This window comes from Hylobates moloch, unplaced genomic scaffold, assembly GCF_009828535.3.
Source record: "Hylobates moloch isolate HMO894 unplaced genomic scaffold, HMol_V3 SCAFFOLD_15, whole genome shotgun sequence".
NCBI classification, from domain to species: Eukaryota; Metazoa; Chordata; class Mammalia; order Primates; family Hylobatidae; genus Hylobates; species Hylobates moloch.
The window spans coordinates 36,591,305-36,619,263 of record NW_026652290.1 but is presented as its reverse complement, the minus strand read 5'-3'; the positions used below and the strand labels follow the sequence as shown (position 1 = coordinate 36,619,263).

The 27,959-nt window shown below is 43.3% G+C and overlaps 1 protein-coding gene across 3 annotated transcripts in view; it reads right to left on the bottom strand.

Moving 5' to 3' along the window:
* The window catches only part of UXS1 (UDP-glucuronate decarboxylase 1), a 95,292-nt gene that overhangs the window by 27,144 nt on the left and 40,189 nt on the right, over positions 1 to 27,959 (bottom strand). For 2 of the 3 annotated variants that reach the window (XM_032176639.2, XM_032176641.3), the window contains exons 6-9: positions 18,344 to 18,524; positions 8,956 to 9,060; positions 4,953 to 5,012; positions 2,296 to 2,417 (exon numbers count right to left, since the gene is read on the bottom strand). In XM_032176639.2, coding sequence (XP_032032530.1) covers positions 2,296 to 2,417; positions 4,953 to 5,012; positions 8,956 to 9,060; positions 18,344 to 18,524 — 468 coding nt within the window. Of the gene's footprint in view, positions 1 to 2,295; positions 2,418 to 4,952; positions 5,013 to 8,955; positions 9,061 to 11,345; positions 12,050 to 18,343; positions 18,525 to 27,959 lie in introns of those variants that run through there. The other variant, XM_032176643.3, reaches the window with a different exon arrangement.

Sequence of the window (27,959 nt, the reverse complement as noted above, 5' to 3'; positions counted from 1 at the left end):
GGCCAAGAGCCTAAGTTCCACACTCTCCTTCCTAGAAAGTGCTGCACCTGTCTTCCATGGGCCAATTCTCAAGCCTCCCAGTGTGACGGAAAGCAGCAAGCGTGGTTCCCACATGAAGAACCCACGGCACCCCTGTGTGAAGTACACTGTGAACCTGGCCACAGAAGTGACTCTTGCAGCCATTCTGCAACTGTCTGTTAGGGACTCCAAGGTGGGAGGCACATGCCTGGTGACTCCATAGAATGCGTATCATGCCAAGGGAGTGACAGGGACACCCTCCCGACAGGGTTCATGTCAGGGGTGCTACCTTGAGCAGGAGGAACCAGCTGACCACACGGGGGGCTTCTAACAGGTATATTACTCACGGTTTTCAGGGCAACGCTGCCCATGCCATTAAGCTCCCGAGACCTATGTGAGCAGGAATTTAAATGCTGATGTTCCAGAGTTACTAGGTGCTACCTTCCTGAACCCCCAGGCACAGATGACAGGAACGGATCCAATGTTAGCATTTGTGTGAAATGCAGACCCTGGCTGGAGTCCAGGCCCCTAGAACAGTACCTGACATACAGTCAGTGCTCAAGAAATGCTGCCTCTATTATTACCAAATACCATAATTATCGCAAGCATATACTTAAGGTAATATGTATACCCATAAATTTATCAACTACATTAGCCGAATAATCATTTAATTAAAACTAAAAGCTCAATCAAAATGTCCCATTTGTCCAGCAGCTTTACCTATATGAAAATTCACTAGGTAAGAAATACAATTATAGGACTGAAAGCAAAAGAAAACAGTTGAGAATCATATCACTCCTGGAACATATTCTAGAATAAAATGCAACAATGTGCCTCAGTACTCCTAAGTACCCATGCACACAGAGTGGTCCTGTGTGTCTGGGAGATCATCTGAAACTTTTGAATCAAGATATTCTGGGCCCCAAAATGATGAAAGTATGTGCCTACTAAAACTGATCGGCATTTCATAGAGGAAGTGGATAACGTAAGCCAACAGACTGAAGTAGCTTAGAAGGCAATTAGTTCTGCTTCTGGCCAAGAAATAAAGCAGAAAAGTTTAAATATCAACAATAGCATAAGGTTAATTTATGGATCTTTAATGCTGGCATTTCATTAAACACATGATGAGAGAGTCCTCGACATTCTCTCCTACCCCTCAGAGAGCCTACCTGGCTTTACATTGCCCTGTCCTCTGTGGTACCACGGGGAGGAAAGGCGATTAAACTCTCATCCCGAGGTCAGGAGCAGGTGACCTGGCCCTTGGCACATGCTTGACTGGGGCTCTGCCAGAGCCTGAGACAGACGGTCAGGAAAACTCCTGGATGCTGGCCATGCTGACAACACTTTCTCCTCCTACAGAGCACACAGCCGACAGTTCTCCAAGCTCACTTGCAGACTGGATCCTGGGCCTGACAGCATTGCTCCCAGAAACAGACACTGCATCTACCAACAGCCTGTCCTGGACCAATGTTCCACAGCCACGTTGATTTACCTGCATGTCCCACTATACCAGAGGGCATTTTCATGAGGATGTGAAAATTCAGACCCAAGCCCAAGGACACACTCAGTGAGAACATGAATGGGATATCCTGTGCCCAGGCCTCCACCTTCTCTGCACAGTTCATTGGCTCCTGCACCACCCTGAGATGGGCAGGGCAGGCTTCACCAACCCTGTGTCAGAGGTAAGAACTGAGAGAATGACGGCTTAAATCTTGGAGTCACACGGCAGTACGGCCAGTGTGGCAACCTTGACCTCTTGGTCTGTGAGCAATTTCTGCTATAACATGCGGGTGACCAAATCTGTGACATAAAATATCGTCAGCACAACAATGACTAATGAAGAAAGCATGAAATAACAGTAACTAAATATCAATAACAATTCCTAAAGAGGTTCAAATTACAGCAATAACGCATCCATTTTTATACTTAATTGATAGAAAAGTAAAAAAAGAAGATCCATTGATTTGGAGGCTTCAGGAAAAGAGGTACTTCTTAGCTGCTGGCGAGCAACTGGCAATGAAGAAGCATTCTGTTCATAGCCATAAAATAGTATTCCAAACCCAAGAACTGATCTCTAGGAAATCATTTTTAAAATAAAGAGATACATGGAAAAAGCTGTTGATAATACCATTAATTTATAATACTGGGAAACTGAGCTTCCCAAACACCTATCCCCAGACAAAATCAGTCATGGCATTCATTCCTTTACAGCACTTTACATCTGAGGTCAGGGTGCTCAGCATGCCTAAACCGCAAGCCCAGACCCTGGTGAAATACCTGCTTCATGTAGGCATAGCACATGGTCTCTGCAACACGTTTGCCTTCATCGTAGCAGGCCCGAGGTCCTATTGGATTCACGTGGCCCCAGTAATCCTCACTTTGAGGGTGGACTTCAGGATCTACGATGGGAGAAAAGTGAGACTGTTTTCATCTTTTCTTTTTCCAGTTCATATCAATAATGCATATTTATGATGCAAAAGGGAACTTCGGAAAGACACATTTAGAGATGGAGAGATGTATTAAAGAGGCAACCTCAGGTTTCCAGTCCATTCTCTAAGTTCCAGTAGGACATGATATTAAGCAATGGCAACATTTTACTTACAGGGAAAAAAAAAAAGATCAGGTCTCCCAATTTTAAGTCTTCCCTCTCTTCTGTAAATTGTTCTTAACTTTTAGAGTGCTACGCAAATTACAATTAAATGAAATCTATGTGAAGAGATACATGGTTTTGTTTTATATTTATAAAATTGATAACTGGAGCAAAACATGTATTTATTGGAAAAAAAAAGAAAAATGCAGCATCTCTGGAACATGATGACTTTGACATGTGCCATCAGCAGAACAAATCTGGGACCTGTGACGAGACAACGTGGAGGCTCCTGTAGGGCAGGTGGAGGGACCGGGTGACCCCTGGCAAATACGTGCCTGTTCTTCTAGCCCTCATTTTACACTCCCAATTCCTGTTTCTCTAGTGTATAAATCAATCACACTTTAAGACATACCAGGGGAAGAGACTATTGGAAGAAAACAAGTGACAAATTCTTTTATTCACACAGGTATATTTCTGGAATGTGAATATACACCTAATTTATTTAGTACACCAAGAATTTTATACATACTTGAGTACAACTATGATATAAAATGTATAAGTCTTTGCCACGAAATCTGGACAAAAAGATGTTATAAATTCTGCATTGTTATAAATTCCCATCTTGTTTATCTTACCCCTGAAGTCTGACTTGGGACTCAGTGGACCTGAGCAGGTGCAGGGAAGTAAACAGACAGGTATCCTGCCACATGTCCGCTCAGCCGATCCCTCTGGGTCAGCACAGCCTCCGCAGCAATGCAGAAGTGTGCTGCAAAGAAAGGTCTATGTATCTGCTGCTGTGGTTTAAAATTCCCTTTCGAAGGGCAAACTTCTCACTAGTCAGTGAGAGAAAAGTTCTAAGGAAAATACTTCCTGAGAGAAAGGAACCATTGACTTAAATTCACAGAATGTACCAGATGATTGATATCAGACCTTTTTCTGGGGATCTTTGACAAGAGCTGGGCAAGCTACACTCCAAAAAAGATGGTCATAAATTTGACAAAGGACAAGAAAGAAAAGGCTGGGTATGCCCATCTGTCCCTGGACTGGCACCATCTGGACTGAAATGCCCAGGACGCCAAGCTTCTAAATAAGTCCCCTCACAAAATCACCATGGAAAAAAACAGGGCAAAACTTACATTGTTAATACAAAAGTAAAGATCTAGAGTCAAAAATAATTTCCAATCATCTCCCCTTTCCAGCATTCTGCGAGGCTAAGACACTAAGCAAATACTCCACAAAAGTTTACTTTGGTTATTCAAGGTCAGAGGAGAGCACCAGGTGACTTCCATAAATTACACTCTCCAATTATTTAGGAAGCCTAAGGAACACAGGCTCCTGTCAGACATGCAGATAATAAATGAGACGAGTGGGGGAAGCAGGGTGGCTGTGGGAAAGATGTCACTGTTCCCCTCTGGACAGATACCATACCCCATAGGTAGGGAGGAGCACACTCTGCTCTTTTATTAATAACTGCCCAGAACTTCAAAAAAGTAGACAATGAACTACCTTTTCATAGAGATTACAAAGAATATCACTGCATTTAGAAGAATTTCTCTGTTGCTATGATTTTTTTCATTCAGTTTCCTTAATTAAAAAAAAAGTCTCTTCTGATTTTACCCTCTTACTTCCTTCTCTTGTCCACAATAATAACATAAAATAGAAAAATTACATCATACTAAAACCTGGCTTCTGCTGCATCAGCTAAGCAGTTCTCCTAAACCTTGCACACCCAGCTGGTTTGGGGCTGAAGAGAAATAAACACGCATTGAAAATATAGCCCCTGGTCCCCACTCCTCAACTCCTTCCCAGGCAGTGAAGGAGAAGAAGGCTGTAGCTTGGTAAAACAAGCTCATGGGTGTTCTGACACTACCTGCTTAAGGTACTTCCAGAACTCGTTATACAACAGGGGAGGCAGTCAGCGTGTGTCTCTTCTCCCAGCAAGCTTTAAAGGCCAGCCCACGAGCTCTTGGGAGGTCAGGCATGCAGCATGCATGACTCATATAGGAGAATGGCATGTGCTAGCCAAACAGGTAAAAAGATAGTGTGATTTCTGGGATGTTTTCAGAGCAGAATGGCAGAAACACTTCTGTGGAATCATAAATGGTGGGTCTTTATTGGCCAGGTGACAGGGTACAGTCCTCCAGTGATGTGTGATTAAACAAGAGAGGTTGTCCCACCAGGAGGAGGAGCTGGGCGACCCAGGAGGCTGACAGGTAGCCTCTTGCGACAGGAGGAGCATGGGCAGGCTGGGCCTCCTCAGAAAAGAACCCTGGACTCTTCTGAGACAGGATGAAAACAGTCCAAGCGCTAGAGTGAGCATCCCCTGAGAGAGCCTCCTACTTACCTCCATACACCTCCGACGTGGAGGCCAGGAGCAAACGGGCACCGACTCGTTTTGCCAGCCCTATAGAAAGCAAAGACATGATAAGAGACTCCATTTACATGTGCAGGCACATTTTTTGCTGGCCAATTTAAGCACTGTTTTAGTATTAAAGACATTTAATTATCTATCCAATTATCTACCCTTACTGCATCTGCTTTGGCACCAAAATAAATAAAACAAATGAAGTAAGAAAAACCTAAATGGATTCTCAGAAGGCCAGTATTTTGTTGAATACTTGTCATAAGCAGGTCCAAATGCAGAATCTGTAAGTTTGATAAAAGTGTGATTTGAGAAGTTTCGTGAAGACTCCTCTGCCCCCAAATATTACCCCATATTTTACTGGGTAACTTTCCCTTGGTTGACAGAAGGCAAGGCCCTTCTCTCCTTAACTTCCACAATGGTCCACCTGCCGCTTCCTGAACATGTCCCTGGGCTCTTCTAACTGCCCATGCCACCCTGTCTGGGTAACTCTCCACTCATTCTTCTTCCTCCTTTGCGGTTCAGCTTACATAGCACCTTCTCCAAAGCAACTGTCACATTCCTCAATCCTGCTCTGAGCCCCTTTCCTGGACTGATCACTCACATTTAACTGACTAGAACATCATTATCTATGGTGGTCAAGTAAGTATGGAAAGTCTTCCAAACTCATTCACAGAGTCCCTGTGTACAGTGGTTCATTACAGGCTCCAAGAACTCCCCTAACCTTCACTAACCCTGTACTTAAGACAGGCAACATACCCCACCCCCAATCGCCACTACACTAGACGGGGGCTGTGCTGGACACCCCTCAGCTCTGCCCCCCACAAAGAGCAGGGGCCAACACATGCCCACAAAGCACTGCTAGGAGGGTGAGACGAGCCAGGTGCATGCCACCTATGTGCGCTTCTGGGCGAGGCTGGGTGGGGTGGAAGGATTCTAGTGTGTCCGACAATGTAGTAGCTTCAAAATGAAGGATGCTGAGATCTTTTTCTTCCTGATTAAACTTTTTGAGATATTTGTACATTCAAATTCAATTGTACAAAGTAGTATAGGGACCTTATGTATCCTTTACCCAGATTCCCCCAATGCTAAAATTTGTAAAACTAGATTGTGTCACAATCAGGACATTGACATTGATATGATCGGTGACTATTTCCACTGAAATGGACATTCCATTGATAAAAGTGATAGAGCATTTCCATCTCCACCAGGTTCCCTCACATGGCCCTTCTATAGCCTCTCCTCGCTCCCTCCCACCTGCTGATCCCTGGCAACCACTAACCAATTCTCCATGTCTATAATTGCGTCATTTCGAGGATGATACACAAATGGAACATGGCCTCTTAGGACTGAATTTTTTCACGGAGTATATTTCCCTCAAAATCTATCCAAGCTGCAGTGTGTATCAAAGTTCCTTCCTAATCTATTGCTGTGTAGAATTCCAGGGGATATATGTATGCACTGCCGTTAATCATTCACCTACGATAGGACATTCTAGTTGCTTCTCGTTTTTGACCTCTACAAGTAAAGCGGCTATGAACATTCATACAGGTTTTCATGTGAACATAAATTTTCATTTCTCTGGGAGAAATGCCCAAGAATACAATTACTGAGTCTTACGGTAGGTGCATATTTAGTTTTTTAAGAAAGCGTCAAACTGTTTTCCAGAGTAACTATACATTTTATATTCCCCCCTACCTGAGTTCTTTCTAGTTTATAGTTTTCTCTGAACTTTGGTCACAAACACACATCATAAATGCAATGTGTTATATTTCAAAAACAACTGAGTTAAAAGATTTTGAAACTAAGACTATTTCTGTATCACTTTCATGGAATGACTTACGCAGGATCTACAGAGACAACTGTCAGGGAGTGAAGCCAAGGGAGCTATCCTGCTGCTGTAGTGTCTGGGGGTTACGAAAAACTTTCATCAGAGAAAGAACTCTAGCACAGGGTCTGGGAGGTGGGCAAGTTACATAGAGGAAAGGGCCTCGCCAGGAAGAAGCCAGGAAAAGTTCATGGCATCTTGTCTCAAGTGCAAGATGGCTAATGACGGCTCCTCTCGGTTCAGAATACAAAGTCCAATTTGGGTTTCTTTGCCTTTTGTATCTCTCCTGGAAGACTCTTTACCATTCCTGCAAGGCCTCCACATTCAATCTCAGTCATAGCTCAAGCCCTAGCTCGAGTCACTTTTGCCTTTAACTCTAACAGCATTTTGCTGAGGCCTCTCTTTGGGAGCCTTTCCTTTCCTACTAGGTATCACCAACGCTTGTGCCCATTCAGCAGCCCCCAACCCCCATGGGGCGCCAAGTGCAGAAGAGCCTGAGGGTAACCTCATCTGAATCTGCCCCACAGTGACAGGACCCATGGGCACAGTGACTGCACCCCCCGAGTAGGAAGAATAAATGGAATCTCTCTAAACACCAAGTACATGATGGGCTTTTCCTCTATGGTCTAGTTCTGGTATGATGGAGGGGGGCAGGGCAAAGAGAGTGTAGGGAGGGGTAGGTGCTTGTGATGGCAAGAAGAGGGCACCACGTACACCTCTAAGCAGAAGCAGCAGCACCCTGTTCTGTCTGGTGACCAGAGCAGGAGACGGTAACAAAGAAGATAAAGCTCTTTCCAGATAGGAAGAAGTTGTTTACTCCAAACAACTTGACCCTTGTGATGGTTCATTTTATGTGTCAACTTAGGCCACAGGATGCCCAGGTATCTGATTGAACATTATGTCCAGGGGCGTCTGTGAGGGTGTTTCTGGAAGAGAGGAGCATTTGAATCTGTAGACTAGGTAGAACAGATGGCCCTCCCCAATGTGGATGTATCATCCAGTCCCTTACAGGCTTGACTAGAACACAAAGACGGAGGAAGGCCGACTGCTTACATAGAACATCGATCTGCCCTCGGCTCTCCGGTTCTCAGGCCTTTGAACTACACCCCTGGCTTTCTTGGTTCTCTTTCTTGCTTGCAGAAGGCAGACGGTGGGACTTCTCGACCTCCATAATCATGTGAGCCAATCCCTCGTAACAAATCTCTTTCTCTAAATCTCTACACATCCTATTGGTTCTGTTCTTCCGTAGAACCTTGACTAGTACCACCCCCTAAAATATTGCATCTAAGAGACAAACCAATCTCTGGCTGTCCTTTCATTCTCTTGACTCCATGCTTTGTTCAAATTAAAATTTAGTGCTGTATTTCCCAAGTCTATTTGCAGAACCTGTACTAAATGTTCCTATACTTAAATCCATCATTTACTTGCCATTTTTAAAAGTGGTACCTTTCTTCCACTTTGCAAATAAACAAAACCCCTAGAGTTTTTTGAAAAAACTGTGCCAAATTTAAGCATGCCTCTAATTTTAAACATTAATATGTGCACATTACCCAGTGCTATAAATCTAAGGGCATGTCATTTGTGAAAATACACATATGGCCACCCTTAACAATGCTCTCTCTTCCATCTTTTATGAATGCGAACCCTGAAGTCCAATCTAGGGCAGGTACTCAGTCTTGATAACACCCCATACAGATGTCTCCATCCATTCCTTCAAGGAGTGCTACTGAATCACCTCTGTGTGTAAGGCCATGCCAACCCAACCTCGGGATCAGAGCCACCACTGCCTCTTTCCAGCATGAGGCATGCCACTTATCCTCAGCATTCATCAGCTGGTTTCAGAGGAGGGGAGGGGGGCAGGCTGGGTGGTCAGGTCACATGAAGCCCCTGTGGTCACTTCCAGGGGATCTCCACCAGGGTGCTGCAGCCAGATTACTACAATGCATGAAAAATTAGACCATCTCCTCCATGACATATGCTGATGACAAATAAAGTCACACTGAAATAACACTGCAAAACTGCCAAATACCACAGGCAGGGCGATAAGGGATGAGGGAACACACTCAGATTAAACTCTAGGAAGATTCAATGACCTATGCTTATAATCATCTAAAATATTCCCAGCAACAGCCAAAAAACAAGAAAATGACAACTTACCCAACATGTTTAATGTCCCAATCGTATTGGTCTTTAATGTCTTGATAGGATTATACATGTAGTTTGGAGGGGAGGCTGGAGATGCCAGATGGTATATCTGGTCAACTAAAGGAGACAAAACAGAAGCCTGTTACTTCAGAAAAAGCACTAAAAAAACACTGACCTCCTAGGATATATGCTGTTTAATAAATGTATTAGTATATCTTTCACTGAAATCAAGTTATTTTATTCTTTATATAAGCTAATTTACATTTGTATTTAGAAAAATGTTAAACAAAAATAGAAAGTCTATCTGGAAACAAAAACATGTGCTGGGTCAGCTGAGTCTGTTCTTGTGTAACCAGAGTCAATTCGATTACTGAGTTGATTGTTTTCTGAAATATTTGTCCCAGATAAAGCATTCAAATCAGAAGGAAGACTGATTTTTTTTCAGACACAGAATTAAGCATGATTTTTTTTGTTTTTTTTAGTTTGTAAGGCAAATATGACTTAAAACCAAAGACACAGAACTATGGCAGAAAGTAGCCTTTCCTTTGTTTTTATGCATCCTGTATACATAAAACCAGACCCTGAGACCATGGGGAGGGAGGGAGGGGGGTTTTTAAAGCCACGAATGGCAAAGCAATTCAGATTCCATACAACCCCTGCCCCTCCTGGAAAGGCATTCACTTTAACGTCACTACCCACAGTGCTCCAGCACAGAACCCAGTCAGGTAGCATCTGCACATAGCAGAGAAGTCCTCGGGGACCAACCTCTCCCTGTGGAATGGCAGCAACAGACACACACACACAGGAGGAACGCCATTCTTCCAGACAAAGTCCCTGTCATGCCATTCTACTTTTAGCCACTGCTGAGGAAACACATCCACCATCCACAGGAGTGAGGAACAGGGATCTGAAAGCTCTGCTGCCAAAATGAGTCCTCCCTTGCACATGGATGTGTAAGAATACCTGCAGGGGCCCCTCTGCCCGGGCCTTCCGGGCTCCTGCTGACCAGGGAACTGCTGCTGTTTTCCCTTTCCCAGTGCTGGTAATGGAAGAGCTGAAGATCATGCCTTTGAGCCACAGCAGGTCAGTCTGGAGGTTCTCAATCAATCCTGACTGTGCACTAGTCACCCAGTGAGGTGATGCCTGGGTCCCCAACACCCTGAAGCAGGCTGGGAGACTCTAGACCTTCATTCATATATATGTATGTATTTTTTTTTTCCACATTTGAAAGCCAATTCTGAAAAACAGTGAGTTAATTTAGAAATAGAACCAATGCTTATGGGAAGAATAATCTTTTTGTAAAGAGAACTAACAAAACACCAAATCTTTAAAATTATTGATGGTCTGTCAAGATACAAGTTCACTGAAAGGATCTGTCCAAGTAAAAGGAAATCCTGTGACTGCTGTTCCCACCCCCACAAGTTATTCTGAGCTGAAAAACTGCTAAAAATAAAAGGTGAACTAATATTCTGTTATACAAATTGTAATTTAACAAGATACCTTTTAAAAATCAGTTCTCACAAAGTCCCATAATTCTAAGGCCAAACTATGTTTTGCAGTTTCCAGCTAGGATCAGCACAGACCGGGTCAGTTCCTGCACACCTACTTCCAAGCTCCAGGGCTGCAGGTAGAAAAGGCAGACCATTAGCCCCAGAAACAGGCACTGTGCTGCCTCCTCTGAAGATGCCTCCTCATACCCACTGCCACTTTGGAGCAGGACTGCACCAAGTTCAAAACCAAATGAGGGCCAGGCGTGATGGCTCACACCTGTAATCCTAGCACTTTGGGAGGCTGAGGTGGGTCACTTGAGGTCAGGAGTTCGAAACCAGCCTGGCCAACATGGTGAAACCTGTCTCTAGTAAAAATATTTTAAAAAATAGCTAGGTGTTGTGGCGGGCACCTGTAATCCCAGCTACTCGGGAAGGTGAGGCAGGATAATCACTTGAACCTGGGAAGCAGAGGTTGCAGTGAGCCAAGATGGCACCATTGCACTGCAGCCTGGGCAACAAGAGCAAAACTCCATCTCAAAAAAATAAATAAAATTTAAAAATTAAAATTAAAATAAAAAAAAAATGAACCTGGCCAGACCTTCGGAGCTGAGTACGACACCACAGAGCCCGCTCAGGTGTGCTAGACCTGGAGCCTGCTGCCACCTGACTCACACGGGCATTTCTGCTTACACAGACAGGGTCACCCTACGTTCCTCAAAGAGAGTATAAACAACTCTGTACGGGTTGTGATCTTACACAACAAATTATTCATCACTATCTTTACTCTTGAGGTGACAAGGTATGCAGGGAAAGACAGGAAACTGCATTAAAGGCTAAGAGGGAAGAAGTGTGCCTGGAGAGTACAGGAAGCCTCCCCTACATCAAACAGAAAGCCACTATCATTAACCTCGCACTCTTCCCTCCTCCTCATCTGCTCCAGTCCTGGCTTTCTTCTTCAAAGCTCAATCCAGACGTCAGTCTGTATGGGAAACCTTCTCACGGCCCTTGGTCAGAAATAATCCCTTGCCTGCACCACTAGTCCACAACAGCTCAGCACTGCCTGGTCCAGAGATTCACACATGCCTTCCTCACTAGACGAGCTCACTGAGCACAAGATGCAGGCCTTTCCCTTCCTGATGCTCTCCACAGTGTGGACTCTACAGGGAGGGGAGGCCCCCTCGGTCATCCACAAATGCAGACTCCTGAGCCCACTGCAGGTCTCAATGCTTCAGGATTTCCAGGAGGGCCTGGAAAACTTCCATTTAAAACAAATACCCCTCCATGGTGCTCTGGCCCAGGCCAATTTGGGAACAGGGCTCCAAAAAAGTTAGCTGAGAGAAGAGATGAGCGTAAACTGGGGTTTTTCCATCCCCAAAGGCCATTCCATCTGGTTTGGTGTTTCTTCCTCATTGGACAGGTCAGTCCCACTGCTGCTCCGGAAGGCTGAGGGCTGCCCCATCAGACTGTCAAGACGTTCAGTTAAGTAGTGGCACTGCTGCATCCTCCCATTTGAGAGGAAACTGAAAACCCTACGAAAATCAAAGTTTCCCACCACCCCCTCTCCTTTGAGAATGTGTTCTTCCTGTAACATTAACAATAACTCCAGTTCCTCTCCTAAAAAGGGCACTGCAGCAGAGTCTGTTGGTTAAATAATCTGGTGAGAAATTCTGAAGGGGAGAGAAGAGGGGAAATTCAGAGCAGGGACAAATAACCAGCAATGAGAGGTGCTAGGTAAACACTAAGTAACATTAATAACAACTGGCTTCGGAATATAAATAAAGCAGCAAGGTTAACCCTCAGAGGCCAGGACAAAGGCCCTCGGAATATGTCAACTGCACAGTTCAGAGTACACCAAGCATGAGCTTGACATCCCAAAATCCAAGCTGAGGTGGGGAGAGGAAGTCAAAGTGGGACAGAAAGGCAGCCCATTCATGGGTGCCCACACAGCCGCTCCAGAGACCGCTAGAGACCCTGCCACAACCCTTCACATTTACAAGGCCACGTGCTGGGAGCTCAGGTAGAAAAATAGAAGTCTCAAGAAATGAGCCTAAAAGAGCTCCAATTAATGATCAGCAGCATTCCTACAAGAAAGCACGCAGTGTAATCTTATGTTGGGAAGAGGCTGGGTGAGGGCACGGCTGTGACTCACTCGGCCCTTCTGTGAATTCTGACTGGGGAAACTCAACCAGTCAAACCACAAATGAACTCCCTATAGGGTCTTAGGTTGAATTTCCCTGTGCCCAAAACCCACATAAATGACACATAAATAGGGAAGAAAAAAATCACCGTAGGAAAAGAACAACTCGAGATAACCTGAAACCACTGTTCAGAACACATCGGAGAAATCAACATTTTCTTCTACCAAAGGGGAAATCCACATAAAAACTGACTGTAGCTTCCACTCCTTTGTTGATTTTCTTTTTTAATTTTGTCTTAAGTTAGTGACATAGCCTGTGTCAAGCCTCATTCTGTGCCGCACCCACGCTGTACGAAACTGCCAAGGGCCAGTTCAGGATTTGTACCATCAAACTAAAGACTATAGAAACACTAAAACCCAAAACAGTGGGTTACTTCTTTCTGTGATAACTCACATGATTATTTAGCACATACTAAATTCCCATCATAAAAGATACAGTAGAATTCTCTTTTTCTACACTCGAGTCAGAGGTAGAAATACTCCCCAACGAGATGTCCCTCTCTGCGATGTGAAGTCTCACGGCATGGCCCTAGTCTTTGTCTCCAGAAACAGTATTTAGGATGGAAAACAGGAATGAAGAAGATACAGAACTTCTCAAAGTATAAAGACCAAATTTCTCTTGGCACAAAGAAGCAGAACAGCAAGATTTTCCCTTCATCTCATGTCAAATGTATTTACTTAGGGCAAAGGCTGCACACACTAGAGACTGGCTCAGCCCACGGGAGCTGGGGTTGCCCGCCAGTGCTGTCAACTGTTCTGAGTGAGGGGCTCAGCTTCCTTGTGAAGACACCGCAGGGGAAAGAATTTCCAGTGTCCTAGGCTGCTCCATAGGAAGCCCCCACAGCTCCAAATTAAACAGAGGGCGATCTCTAAGAGCCGCCACTGCAGTTTTATTTACATTTGCAATATAAACTGAAAGCTGAGAAAAAAATTTCTAAATGATACTTCAACAAAAATATTCTCATCAGAGCTGCATGCTTTAAATGTCTACATAAACATGGACTCAATCCCCTTGGCAAACACTGTTTCCACACATCCTCTTTAGGGTGGGTGCCCAGGGTTGATGGCTTGGCTCTCCCGTCTTCCCTCTCCTGGTGCCCCCACCCCCGGCCCTCCATAGCAACTGAACATCCAGGTAAAAGGCAGGTAATGGAAAGGGCTCCATGCCTTGGTTTCCTCACCTATAAAATGAGGAAAATAGCTGCCTACTTTGCATGGGTATTGACATAATTAAACTTGCCAATCACAAACAGTGATTAGAATAGCACTTGGAATATAGCTAAGTGTTAGCTATGGTCACTTTCTTCTTTTATTTTCCTGGACCTCTTCAACAGAGATACTACAAGTTCCCGGTACTGGTCTTCCCATGACACAATGCACATTTCTGCATTTTCCTGTTCCCCATGGAAATGCTAGTCTCAAGATCCCTGTTTATACAGACGGTGGAAAAGTAAATTGGGACAGCATTTCAGGGAAGCACAGGTGCTCTGTAGCGGGACCCTGGGAAAGCCAGTGTACTATGAAAATGATGACAGAGACACAGATGTGTGGCTTTCTGAAGCATGGTTTATGATGGCTGCAAACTGCAATCAACCTAAAGATCCAACAACACAGGACTAAGGAAATTACAATACATTCATAAGAAGGCAACTTGCTAACAAGTAATGTTGAGGGGGAAAAAAATCCGTGTCTTGGTAAAGAGATCTAGCTAGTATAGCCACAAAATAGAACACTAAGCAGCTGCCAAAAAAGGTCTCTATATATGATATAGAAAGATCACCAGGACACAGTAAGTGGAAGAAAATAAGATTCAGGACAATACATAATAGGTTATACAAAAAGGGAGAACTATAAATACCTATTTGTGTTAGCTGGGTCACATACACACACTGCAGATGAATACAAAGAAAGGATCAACAGCTGTTTCCTGAGGAGAGCTGAGAACTGGCAAGAGGAAGACTTTAACTTTATAGTTTTATCTTTTCCATTTTTATGTTTATTTATTTATTTTTGAGACAGAGTCTTACTCTGTCACCCAGACTGGAGTGCGGTGCAGTCATGGCTCACTGCAGCCTCAACTTCCTGGGCCCAAGTAAGCCTCCCACCTCAGACCCCTGGGTAGCTGGGACCACAGGTGCATGCCACCATGCCTGGGTAATTTTTGTAGAGACAAGGTTTCACCATGTTGCCCAGGCTGGTCTGGAACTCCTAGGCTCAAGCGATCTGCCTGCCTCAGCCTCCCAAAGTACTGGGATTACAGACGTGATCCACTGTGCCCGGCCATCTTTTCCATTTATTTTTTAAAATAACTGAACCATATAACCATATTACCTATTAAGCATGTTTTTAATTGGAAAAAAAAATCACATTTAGGAAAACGACTGGATGTTAGCTTCGACCGTTTTTTTTTTTTTTGAGATGAGGTCTTATTCTGTCACCCAGGCTGGAGTGCAACGGCACTATCTTGGCTCACTGCAACCTCCACATTCTGGGTTCTAGCGATTCTTATGCCTCAGCCTCCTGAATAGCTGCAACCACAGGCATGCACAAGCATGCCCGGCTAACTTTTTGTATTTTTGGTAGAGACTGGGTTTCACCATGTTGCCCAGGCTGGACTCAAACTCCTGAGCTCAAGTGATCCACCCTCCTTGGCCTCCCAAAGTGCTGGGATTATAGGTGTGAGCCACCGTGCCCAGCCAACTTCCTCAACACTTTATAGAAAGATTAAAAATAATTTTCTATTTGCTTTGTAAAATACCTTTCTATATTTTCTTTAACATGTATGTATTATTTTCATCATCAGCAAAAAAGATTCTTTTGAAAAGAGAAAAATATTTCAGATTCTCTTCCATCTCATTGTTTATCAAATATATAAACAAGAAACCTAATTATTTAATTTAGTTCAAAGTATGTTTAATCTCTCTTGAGATTTCTCCTTTGTCCCATATGTTACGTAGAAGTTTGTTGTTTCATCACTAAATATTTTTGTAATTTTCCAGATATCTTTCTGTTACTAATTTCTAGTGTAATTCCACTCTGGTCTGAGAGGACACTTTATAGGACTCTAATTCTTTCAGGTTGGCTGAGGTGTCTTTTATGGCTTAGAATATGATCAATCTTGGAGAATGTTCCACGTGGGCTTCAAAGGAAGGTGCATTCTGGCATTGTTGGATGAAGTGGGCATTGTGAGAGCAGAAAGAGTGAAGAGATGGAGGGGCAGCAAGGGGGAAATTATCAAGGGCACAGAAGACCTGATGCTAAAGTTGAGGACCCACTGAAGGAGAAAGTGAAAAACAGGCTTCAAACCACAGAGGCAGAGAAGCATCTTATGCTCTCCCAACATAAATGCCAACTGAGGGAATGCAATACTCCGAGCAAAGGACAAAGAACCAATCATTTATTGTATGACTTCATTCAATGTGTGGGGGTGTGTGTGTGTGTGCGTTTGCATGTATATGTATGTGTGTGTGTGTGTGTGTGTGTGTGTGTGCGCGTCCCACACACTGTCACAGAATTGGCAGAAATGGCCTAGAGCAGCTTTGGTATCAAAGCTCACAGTTAAAGAAGATAATTTACTAATTAAAACACCATTTTTACTAAGTTCTGGCTTCTCAGTGGTACTGAAATTACATAAACAATAGTGTCATAAAATAAATGTTTCTTGCCATGTGCTAAAAAAGAGAAGAGAGTAGTAATATTAATAGGTATCATCTGGGGGAGGCCGAGGCAGGTGGATCATGACGTCAGGAGATGGTGACCATCCTGGCTAACAGGGTGAAACCCTGTCTCTACTAAAAAAATACAAAAAATTAGCCCAGCACGGTGGCGGGTGCCTGTAGTCCCAGCTACTCAGGAGGCTGAGGCAGGAGAATGGCATGAACCCAGGAGGCAGAGCTTGTAGTGCGCTGAGATCATGCCACTGCACTACAGCCTGGGCAACAGAGTGAGACTCCGTCTCAAAAAAAAAAAAAAAAGGTATAACTTGGGCAGCACTTAGCGAAATGAGGGCCCAGTGCTGTGCTAAGTCCTCACAGTAGTTTTCTATTGCTGCCTAATCAAATTTAGAGGCTCAAAGAATATCCATTCACGATCTGATCTGACAGTTCTATAGGACCGGGCACAGTGTGGCTCAGCTGGTTCTCAGCTCTGCCTCCCCCCAGGCAGAAATCAAGGTGTCAGCGGGGCTGTGTTCCTTTCTTCAGAGGATGATTCAGGATGACAGCAAAATTCAGTTCCCTGAGGCTGCAGGACTAAGGTCGCCTTACAGGCTCTCCCCAGGGAGCCATTCTCAGCTTCCAGAGGCTGCCAACACTCTCCCACACATGGCTCCTTCAACGCCAGCCAGGGTAGGTTAGGTCCCTTGCACTCTGCAAACCTCTCCAGCTTCCCTTCTGCCCGGTCTCCCCGTGGTATCTCTTCTACCCAGTCTCTCTACCTGACTCTTCCATTCTCTGTTGCTGCCTTTGACGGTTCATGTGACTATGTGGGGGCACACCCAGATAATCCAGGATCATCCTCATTTTAAAGCCAGCTGGTTCATAACCTTGATTCTATCAGCAAAGTCCTGTGACAGCACCACCTAGCATCTTGGGTTGAACAATGGGAAGGGGATTCTTAGCAGGGAACTGTGAGAATCTGCTTGCCAGGCCCTGTCACATGCATGACCTCAGTTAACCCCACAGCAATCCCAGGAGGAAATCCAAGAGGAAAGTGAGCCCACTGAGCTATAATCTACATAGCCTGTTACACTTTACAAAAACTACAGCTTCACTCCAAAATGAACCCTAAATAGATTACATAATTAAATGTTTAAAAATGAAGCAAAAAACCAACCAACAAAATAACACCATGGCTGCTTTCTAAATATTAGATTAAATATTCATCTCATCTTGGAACGGTTAGAGTAGAAAGAGAACAGAAGAAACAGCAAAAAGGATATGAACAGATGAAACTATGTTATAAAATTTCGATCAAACGAAAAGGCAAAAACTTTTTGCCTTTGTGGGAAAAATGCTAAATACAAGCCCAACAGTTAACATTCCTATTACAAAGAACTCATACTAAAAGAATATTTTTAAAATGGACTAACAAAACCATTGGTATTTCTCTGGTGAATTAACATGTTAAAGTCTAACCATATTTAGTAACCAAAGAAATGTACATTGAACCAATGGTTTTCTATCAAATTAGCAAGATCGAGGGGTTGGCAGATTGGGTGCTGGTGAGGACCTGCTTCCTGGTTCATATATGCATCTTCTCGCCATGTCCTCACATGGTAGAAAGGCCAATGGGGTTTTCCCAGGCCTCTTTTATAGAAACACTAATCCCATTTGTGACGGCTCTGTCTCCATGAACTTATCACCTCCAAAGGCCCCACCTCCTAATACCATCACTATGGGGCTTGGGATGCCAACATATGAATTTAGGGGGACACCAACATTCAGACCACAGCAGATGTGTACTACAGGAAAGTTACTTCAACAGCTCCATGAAGTTCAGGACCAGGGGTGCCATGCAGGAGAGAAGACGGCTATTCACACTGTTATAACCACTCGTTATCACAGAGACTAGGACGGCACCTCATACACATCGAGACATTTCAAAAATAAAACCCAACATAGCTTTCAATGTGCTCAAACAGCTTACCCTCCCGCAGCTCTGGCGAGGCCACCTGCGCAGCTCTGAATAATAACAAGGTGCAGTTTTCACTCACCCTCGATGTAGAGGGGCTCCACCACGTCGTGGTTAATCAACTCGAAGTTCTCATGTCCGATCCAGTGCTCCACGTTTCTCTTCCTGCCCGTGAAGAAATTGTCCACCACGGTCACCTCGTGGCCGTCCATCATGAGTTTGTCAGTTAGATGGGAGCCCACGAACCCTGCGCCTCCGGTTATCTGCATCCGGACAGCGTGTGCAGAACATTCCCAGAAAAAGCACATGAGAACACAGTGAGGACCAGCTCCACGGAGAGACATCTCTGGTGCAGCCACAACTTAAAACTCAGGAGCAAGGCGGGCAAGGAAGACAGCAAAGGTTTTAAGGTAGCATCATGACTCTTACTGCAGAACAAAGAGGTCACACTATCTGTAAACTCCTAAGCAGCCTAAAATTTCAAACTACCACTCTTGGAAGAATACAAAAAATCGTAGTTACAAATTTCAAAATGTCTTTGCTGACAGAGAATTTCCCATTAGTCAAAGGTTCTTGTTTTATAACAAATGGGATGCTGGACATAGCTCACATGGTTTTAATATTACTGCTGAGAACTTTAAAAATTACTTTATAGAAAAAACAATTAGTAAAATGCAGAGATTTGGTGAACTACCAAGAAAAAAAGAAACTTAATATTTAAGTTAGATTCAAAAACCGCACAAAAAATGAATATCTTTTAAATTGTTTACGAGAACAAATTAATAAGCAATACATGCTGTTTGTAGACTAAAGCCCTAAATGCCTAAGTCCACTGTGTGGTTAATTTCTGAGTGGTGATGTGAGCACAGTGTGATATCCAGCCACAGAGCACAATAAGGCAGCTGTGAGGGGTGTTGACAGGACTCAGTAATAACAAAACCTAGACCCCTGCAAAGGTGAAAAGTCAACTGTGCTTGAAAAATACTTTTAAGTTGAACACAGGTATTTTATTCAAATTAAATGGTGTAACTGGAGGAGGATAAAGGGAATTTCATCTGGGGGAAGGTTATAGGCGGTGGGAGTGAAAAGAATAGGCTCAGAAAACAGACCTGCCATGCGCAACTCGATTCTCTAGCCTGCTGTACCCTGTTCTCCACTCTGCCTTCTCTTCACCAAAATTCTCATTCATTTCACCCTTCTGTTTCAAACTGAAAGAATTAATAGGAAGACAGCAATCCTTTCTACCTAAAATAAAAGGTAGACAAACTCCTAGGTCTATGGTTTTAAAACATGTAATTCTCCATGAAACTCCTGTTTAAAATAAATGAAATCTCACACACGATGAAATATTCACCACGGGTGAGAGAGTAAAGCCACCTGGATTTGACTGGAGTGGTAGCTCATGCCTGTAATCCCAGCACTTTGGGAGGCTGAGGCAGGCGGATCACTTGAGATCAGGAGGAGTTCGAGACCAGTCAGGCCAACATGGTGAAACCCCGTCTCTACTAAAAATACAAAAAATTAGCTGGGCGTGGTGGCACACTCCTGTAATCTCAGCTACTTGGGAGGCTAAGGCAGGAGATTCACTTGAACCCAGGAGGCGGAAGTTGCAGTGGATTGCACCACTGCACTCCAGCCTGGGCGACAGAGCAAGACTCCGTCTCAAAAAAAAAAAAAAAAAAAAAAAGAAAGAAGCTATCTGGATGAAAAAGACCAAAAATGGCAGAGGGGAAGTAAGGGGAGGCTATAAACTAAAAATGAAATCTGGGTTGGGTGCAGAGGATCATGCCTGTACCCAACACTTTGGGAAGCCGAGGTAGGTGGATCATCTGAGGTCAGGCGTTTGAGACTGGCCTGGGCAGCACGGTGAAACCCCATCTCTACTAAAAATACAAAAATTAGCTACATGCCTGTAATCCCAGCTACTATGGTGGCTGAAGCACAAGAATCACTTGAACCTAGGAGGTGGAGGTTACAGTGAGTTGAGATCACACCACTGCACACCAGCCTGGGTGACAGAGCGAGACTCTGTCTCATAAATAAATAAATATCCTAACTGCCCCCAACTGAGTGGGCCCCCTCTTGGCCAAAGGGAACCCCAGAGAAACCTGAAAAGCTGAGTTCCCAGCCATGATGTGAAAGGAGATTGGACATGCCTCACTATACTTTCTCTTTTGGAGTTTAGACACAACTGACCAACGTTAATGTTAAAACAGAGATCATAAACAGGACCTAGGGTCGTGCCAGACAGGAGCTAAGTCACATCCCTCCAGGTCATTCTGACCCAGTGTATTGGTGAACAGACTTCCTTGTCATAACTTAGATTCCTTTCTGCTGACTCCAAAGTTTTACACAAAGATTTACTCCTTTAACCAATTACAAAGTAAAAAATCTCTGAGCCAGGGAGGTCAAGGCTGCAGTGGGTGGCAATTGTGCCACTGCACTCCAGCCTGGGTGACAGAGAGAGACCCTGTCTCAAAATTAACAAAATAAAATAAAATACAGAATCTCTTAACCCGCCTCTACCTGTGAGCCCCCACTTCAAAAGAGCTTGTCTTTTTGGGCCAAACCAATGTAAAAGCCCTATATATTGATTTATACCTCCTTGTAACTTCTGCCTCCCTAAAATGTATTAAAACTAAACTGTAATCCACCTGCCTCGGGCACACTTACTCAAGGCTTCTTGGTTTTGTGTTTCCTGGGGCTGCAGTTACTCATACTGGATCATAATAAACCTCTAAAATATTTTAGAGTTTGGTTTTTCAGTTAACAAGGCCAACCTCAAGAATAACCATCCCTTAACCACCACATAGATATTACATATGCTCTGATGAAATGCAAATCAAATGGTTAAGACAGGATGGGTAAGACTAGGTTGAGAAAGCTATCCTCGTGCTCAATAGCTTTCATTTGGCTTTACCAACAGCACCATTTTCCAAACCCCCTTTGCCTTTGAGATAAGAAACTGACACCCAGAGAAGTTATGTCTTTGACTAAAATCCTCAGAGATCACTAGCTGGGATAGACTAAAGCGACAGTCTTTCTAATTACATGCTCTCTACTGCCTGTCAATTTGTCTGGTTCGTGTTTCATCTTAAGAGCTCCCACATTCTACTGCTATACCTGAACAATGACTATGAAAAACGATTTTCCAGAAAAATAATTGAAATTCAAAGTTGACTCACCACTAGAGCTTAACTCACGGGATGAGATTTCATTTTATCTTCACGTTATTGCATTTTTCCAAGTTTTCCATGATTTTTACATTTAAAAACTTGCAACTTTTAAAAAGAAACTTAACCCCTTTTAATGTAACTGTTTCTCTATATGCAAATATTTCTGAAAACAAAATGTTCAGTGGCACTCTAACATCATCTCTGCACCCAAAATACCTGGCAGACAGTTCTGAGATATCAGAGATGCAGCGTATTAAATTATACATGATCATCTCCAACATCTCACTAGTCTTAGTACTGACGTAAAATTGTTGGAAGCACCTTAGCTTGACTAAAATGCACCAGAATTTTTTTTTTCTGAAGTAATTTCCTTCTACCTAAAATACTTAAGATTTATATAACATAGCTGGATGGTTATGCAATTTTTTATCCTAATCAATGTTAGCCCATTAGGCAAGTGTTTCAAATAGAAACAAATTTGGTGAAAGCTTAGCACTTACAAAGCTCTATCAGGAACACTAATCACCAAACCCAAGGATACTCTTTGAATAACAAGGAGCTAATATCCAAAAGAGAACAGGAGAAAAGAAGTAAGACCTCTTACACTGAGATGGATTAGAACTTACACAGCTTTGCATGGCTTTCCAGTATTGGAGTTTCTCAGTGTGCTTTCTTGCTGGCTCTTGTGGGTGCCAATAGGCAGCTAATAGTTCAAGGTCAGCGTTCAAACTCATGATGCTTAGCAAATTAGCAAAAAATCAAAAAATGTATTTCAAAGCAAGCCTCCTCTTTCTGTTGAAGCTGTCCTAAGGCTTACCAATTTACTGAAAAGGCTTTAAGTTATAGCAACAATATACCAGCTCACATGCCAAATGCCTCAGAAATGTGCTTAACCTATGAGATGGCAGATGAAAAAAAAAACTAAGTCTGTTTGCTGTGGTGATGTGTAAAGCAAAATAAATTCTATAATACTCAGCATCGACAGGAAGATCATTCCATGTGCACATAATAAAATTCATGGCAAGATTTTGCAGCATTCCTGTATCAGTGCTGCTGTGCTTTTAATGTGTCCACCAAAAGCACGTTTTGGTAATTTAATCCCTAGTGCAACAGTGTTAAAAGGTGGGGTGATTAGGCCATGAGGTGAAGTAAATGGATTAATGCCATTACCAGAGGAGTGAGTTTGTTATCGTGGAAGTGTGTTCCACATAGAAGCACGAGTTCAGTCCCTTTGGTCTCTCTCTTGCCCTCTCTTTACCCATCCACTATGTGATGACATAGCAAGAAGACCCTCACCATATCACAACCCCTTGATCTTGGACTCCCCAGTCTCCAGAACCATGAACCAATAAATTTGTTATAAATTACCCAGTCTTAGGTACTCTGTCATAGCAGCACAAAAAGGACTAGGACAGAAAATGGGTACCAAAGAAGTAGGATGTTGCTTATACAAACAACAGAAAATGTGGAAAAAGCTTTGGAACTAGGTAATGAGTAAAGGCTGGAAGAATCTGGAGGTGCATGCTAGAAAAAGCCTAGACTTCTGTGAATGGAGTGTTAAAGAGACAGTGGTGAGGGCTCAGAAGAGAAGAGCTGTGGAGGAAGTCTAGAACTTCTTAGAGATTACCTGTAACATGGTTGTGAACCGAACAATTGTGGAAATATGGACAGTAAAGGCCATTCTGATGAGGTCTCAGAAGGAAATGAGGAACATATCACTGGAAACTGGAGTAAAGGCTATCCTTGTTACAAAGTGGCAAAGAACTTGGCTGAAATGTGTCTGTGTCCTCTGGCTTTATGAAGGCAAAATTTACAAGCCATGAGCTAGGGTATCTGGTGGAAGAAATTTCTAAGCAAAATATTAAAAGAATTGCATGGCTTCTTTTAACTACATAGAGTAAAATAAGGGAAGAGAAAAATGATTTAAAGACAGACTGTATAACTAAAAGGGAAACAGAACAAAAAAAAATTTTTAAGTCCCCAGCCTTGCCATATAAAGAATGAAAAAGTGCAAGAGTGCAGACAATTGACCCTTTGATACACAGAGTAGCATGGTTAGAAGGAAGCCAGGTTCTGTCCCTTAAGACAATGGGATAATGATCCTGAAGGCATTTCAGAAATCTTCCAGGCAAGCTGAGACCTTGAGGCCGATGTTTCCAGAGAGGTGCTCGAGGTCACCATTCATTGCCCTGTGCTGCCGCAAGTCTCTGCTCCCCTTAGCATTCCTCAGCCAGCACAGCTGTGGCTCTGGCCAGTCCAGGTGCAGCTAAGCTACCACTCCAGAAGATATAGGCTGTAAACCTTGGCGGTGTCCACATGGTGCTCTAATTCTGCAAGTGTGCAGAATGCAAGAGCCATGAGAACATGGCTTCTTCCACCTAGATTTCAAAGGATGTCACAAATAGCCCAGGACAGGGTGGGAGGTGGCGGTGGGTAGGCAGAGACTCATTGCAGTGATACAGCTGCCACCAACACTCCAGAACTATAAAGCTACCAGCATGTAACACCAGCCTGAGGAAGTTATAGGCACAGAACTCGCGAGAGCTGCCAGGTGGACTGAGACCAACAAAACCACAGGGTGGGGGCTCCCAGAGGCCTTGGAGGTCCAACTCCCACCCCAGTGTACCCAGGACTCAGGCCATGGAGTCAAGAAAGATTATCCGGAGCATTACGATTTCATCTTGTTTGCCCTGTTGGGTTTTGGACTTACTTGGGACCAGTTACCCTGTTCTTTCCTATTCCTCTCTTTTGGAATGGGAATGTTTATCCCATGCCTGTTCCACCATTGTATTTTACAAGTAGATAACTTGTTTTGATTTCACAGGCTCATAGCTGAAGGGGAATTTGCCTTAGGGTGAATCATGTCTTGAATTTTTCCCAAATGATGTCTAAATGAGACTTTGGACTTTCGAGTTGGTGCTGGAACAAGTTAAAATGCTGGGCTATTGGGATGAAATAAACACATTTTGCATGTAAGGAGGACATAAATTCTAGAGACCGCAGCCAGAATGCTATGGGTTTGAATGTGTACCACCAAAAGCATGTTCTGGAAACTTAATTCCCAATGCAACAGTATTGGGAGGTGAGGCCTAATGAGAAGTTATTGGTCTATGAGGGCCCCACCCTCATGAATGAGTTATGTCATTATTGTGGCAGTAGGTTATGTGTAAAAGGATGAGTTGGGTCCCCTTTGTCTCTCTCATCCACTCTCTGCCCTTCTGCCACAGGATGACACAGCAAGAATGCCCCTTGATATTGGACTTGCCAGCCTCCAAACCATAAGCCAATACATTTCTACTTATAAATTACCCAGTCTGTGGTAATCTGTTACAGCGGCACAAAACAAACTAAGAAAAGTAGACTATCAGATTTGTGATCAATCTGACAACATGGCAACAAAACATTAAAAAAATTAATTTTTCTATGATACTTGAGACACTAATATATTTACAAATTCATGCTCAAATGTATATACCTTTTTGATGCAATAGAAATAACCTCAAAAGAGGGACATACAAGTATTAACAGACTTCAGAGTCTGCTCACAGTGAGAGTTATGTATGCCATCTCAAAAAGGCAAGAGACTTCTATAACTTCCAGGAGAACAGAGAGATTATATGGGGTAATAGTCTAATATCGATCCAGGAGTGACAATAATATTTTAGGGATGCACAGTCCTACAGCCTAGGTGATGGGTAGAAGAACAAAACAACCTGTGTACTAGTCATTTCAACATCAAGGTCATATATAAATCATTTCTTGTAGAATTGCAGTGTAAAGTGGTCCACAGACCTGTTCCCCAACGAAACAACCATAAGTGGTCCAAATTATTTTTTAAATAACTATTAAAAGTCTCTGGAAATTGTGCTAAGCATGTACAGCAAATGAAGTAACATGTATTCAAGAAAATATAAAATTCACTTTGGGAGGCTGAGGTGGGCAGATAGCCTGAGGTCAGGAGTTCAAGACCAGCCTGGCCAACATGGTGAAACCCCATCTCTACTAAAAATACAAAAATTAGCTGGGCATGGTGGAGCACACCTGTAATCCCAGCCACTTGGGAGGGTGAGACAGGAGAATCGCTTGAAATCAGGAGGTGGAGGTTGCAGTGACCCGAGATCGTGCCACTGCACTCCAGCCTGGGTGACAAAGCGAGACTCCATCTCAAAAAAAGAAAGAAGGAAAGAAGCAAGGGAAAGAAAGAAGGAAGGGAGGGAGAGAAGGAAGGGAAGGGAATAAGGAAGGGAAGGAAAGGAGGAAGGGAAGGAAAGAAGGAAGGGAAGGAAAGAAGGAAGAGAAGGAAGCAAGGAAGGGAAGGAAAGAAGGAAGGGAAAGAAAGAAGGAAGAGAAGGAAACAAGGAAGGGAAGGAAAGAAGGAAGGGAAGGAAAGAAGGAAGAGAAGGAAAGAAGGAAGAGAAGGAAACAAGGAAGGGAAGGGAAGGGAGAAAGGAAAGAAAGAAAAGAAAAAGAAAGAAAGAAAATATAAAATTAAGTAAGAACAGCAAGAGTCTGCAACCCTTGAGTCCATCCCCACAGTTTAGAGTGGGGAATGTGCTGGGTGTGGCCAAGAAAATGAGAACCCCACTCAAAAGACATGGTATCTCACCAGGAAGGGCCACTTAGCAGTACTTCCCAGACAGGGAAGGCTGAGAATAACAGGATTCCAGTCACGGTTGCCCCAACTTGCTTAGAAGGGAGAAGTTCCATGCCAAGAGGGACAAAGAAAAAGAAATCAGGGGCTACAGAACCCTGATTATAAAACAGAGGTGTTGCTCCCACCCCAGCTCCAGGGCAGTGGTTCAGAGGTTTTCCTGAGGGACAGAGGTACTGAAAACAGCGCACTCAAAAGCCCTCCCGAAACGGAGTTGACTTTATTTGAAAGAGAAAGTGGAGAAGTTCAAGCATAAGGGTGCTCTCAAGAACAAGGGAGATGCAGATGGTAAGCAATAAGTAGAAGGCAGTAGATCTAAGAGAATAAAAACCTAAATCCGAGGCCAGCTTGTTTAACAGAGAGAACCAGGGAGTGGACACTTAATAAACCTTCTGGGGTCAGAACAAATCTCAAAGACTGGTCTCAAAATCTACCCCTGCCAAGGGGACAGAATTTAACTGGATCAGGCTGAAGAGCAATTTAAAACCCACAGCATTGTTGAAAAATAAAGCAATTAGCTAGCAACCACTGCAGCCTAACAGCTGGGTGAGATACTGCGCAGGCTTAATAGAGAAATCAGGGAAAGAGACTGTCAACATGAGCCTATTAGAGCCACCATCATCCCAGGGGGTGTGGCCAAGGCTACATCCTCCAAGGAACAACAGTTAAAGCTTCACACTGGAGTGGCGGGGAGAAATAGGAAACACTTCACTAAAGTAGACAAGTCATTAAACAAATAAATCAGTAAATAAAATAAAACAAGTTGGGGAAGGTGGGGGTTGGGATGAGGGTACAGTATCCAGAAGTGCTACAATATACTACCTAAAATGCCCAGTTTTCTACAACAAATTACAAGACATGCAAAGAAACAGAAATGGGTGACCCATAAACAGAAAAAACAACCAAGCAGTAAAAACTGTCTGTGTGAAGTCCCAGGTATTGTATATAACAAAGACACCAAAGCAACCACCGTAAATATTAGGTTGATGCAAAAGTAATTGCAGTTTTTGCCATTAAAAGTAATGGCAAGTGTTCAAAGAACGAAAGGCAACCATGCTTAAAGAAGTACATAGATAATAAAGAGAGACTACAAAATAGAAACAAATTGAATTCTGGAGTTGAAAAATACCACAATTGACACTAAAAATTCAACAGACGGATTCAATAGTCGATTGGAACTAGGCTAAAGAATCAGCAAACTTGGATTGAAAGGGCTTATGCAACCCAAAGATCAGGAAACTAAACACAGCCTCAGACAAATACAGGACACCAATAAGTGCATCAACATGCATGCTGCACTGGGAGTATCAGAAAAGAGAAAGGAATACAAAATATATTCAAAGAAATAATGGCAGAAAACTCCCCAAAATTGATGAACATATGAATGTACATATTCAGGAAGTTCAATGAACTGCAATTAGGATGAGCACAAACAAAAATAGATCCACACAGATAACATCATTCTAGAAATCCTACAAACCAAAGAAAGATGATAAAATTTTGAAAACAGCTGTACTAGGTTGGATACTGTCCTACAAAGTTTATGTCTGTCCCAGAGCTTCAGAATGTGACCTTATTTGAAAATAGAGCCCCTACAGACATATTTAGTTAAGGTTATACTGGATTAGGGTGGGACTTTAATCCAATACTAAAGGCATGCAAAGACCCATGTGCTGCTGGAGGCAGAGACTAGAGTGATGCCTCTACAAGCCAAAGAACACCAAGGATTGCTGGCAATACGAGAAGCTGGGAGAAAAGCGTGGAAAAAATTCCCCTCAGAGCCTTCAGAGGGGCATAGGCATGGCCCTGCTGACATCTTGATTTCAGACTTCTAGCTTCTAGAACTGCGAGGGATTAAATTTTTGTTGTTT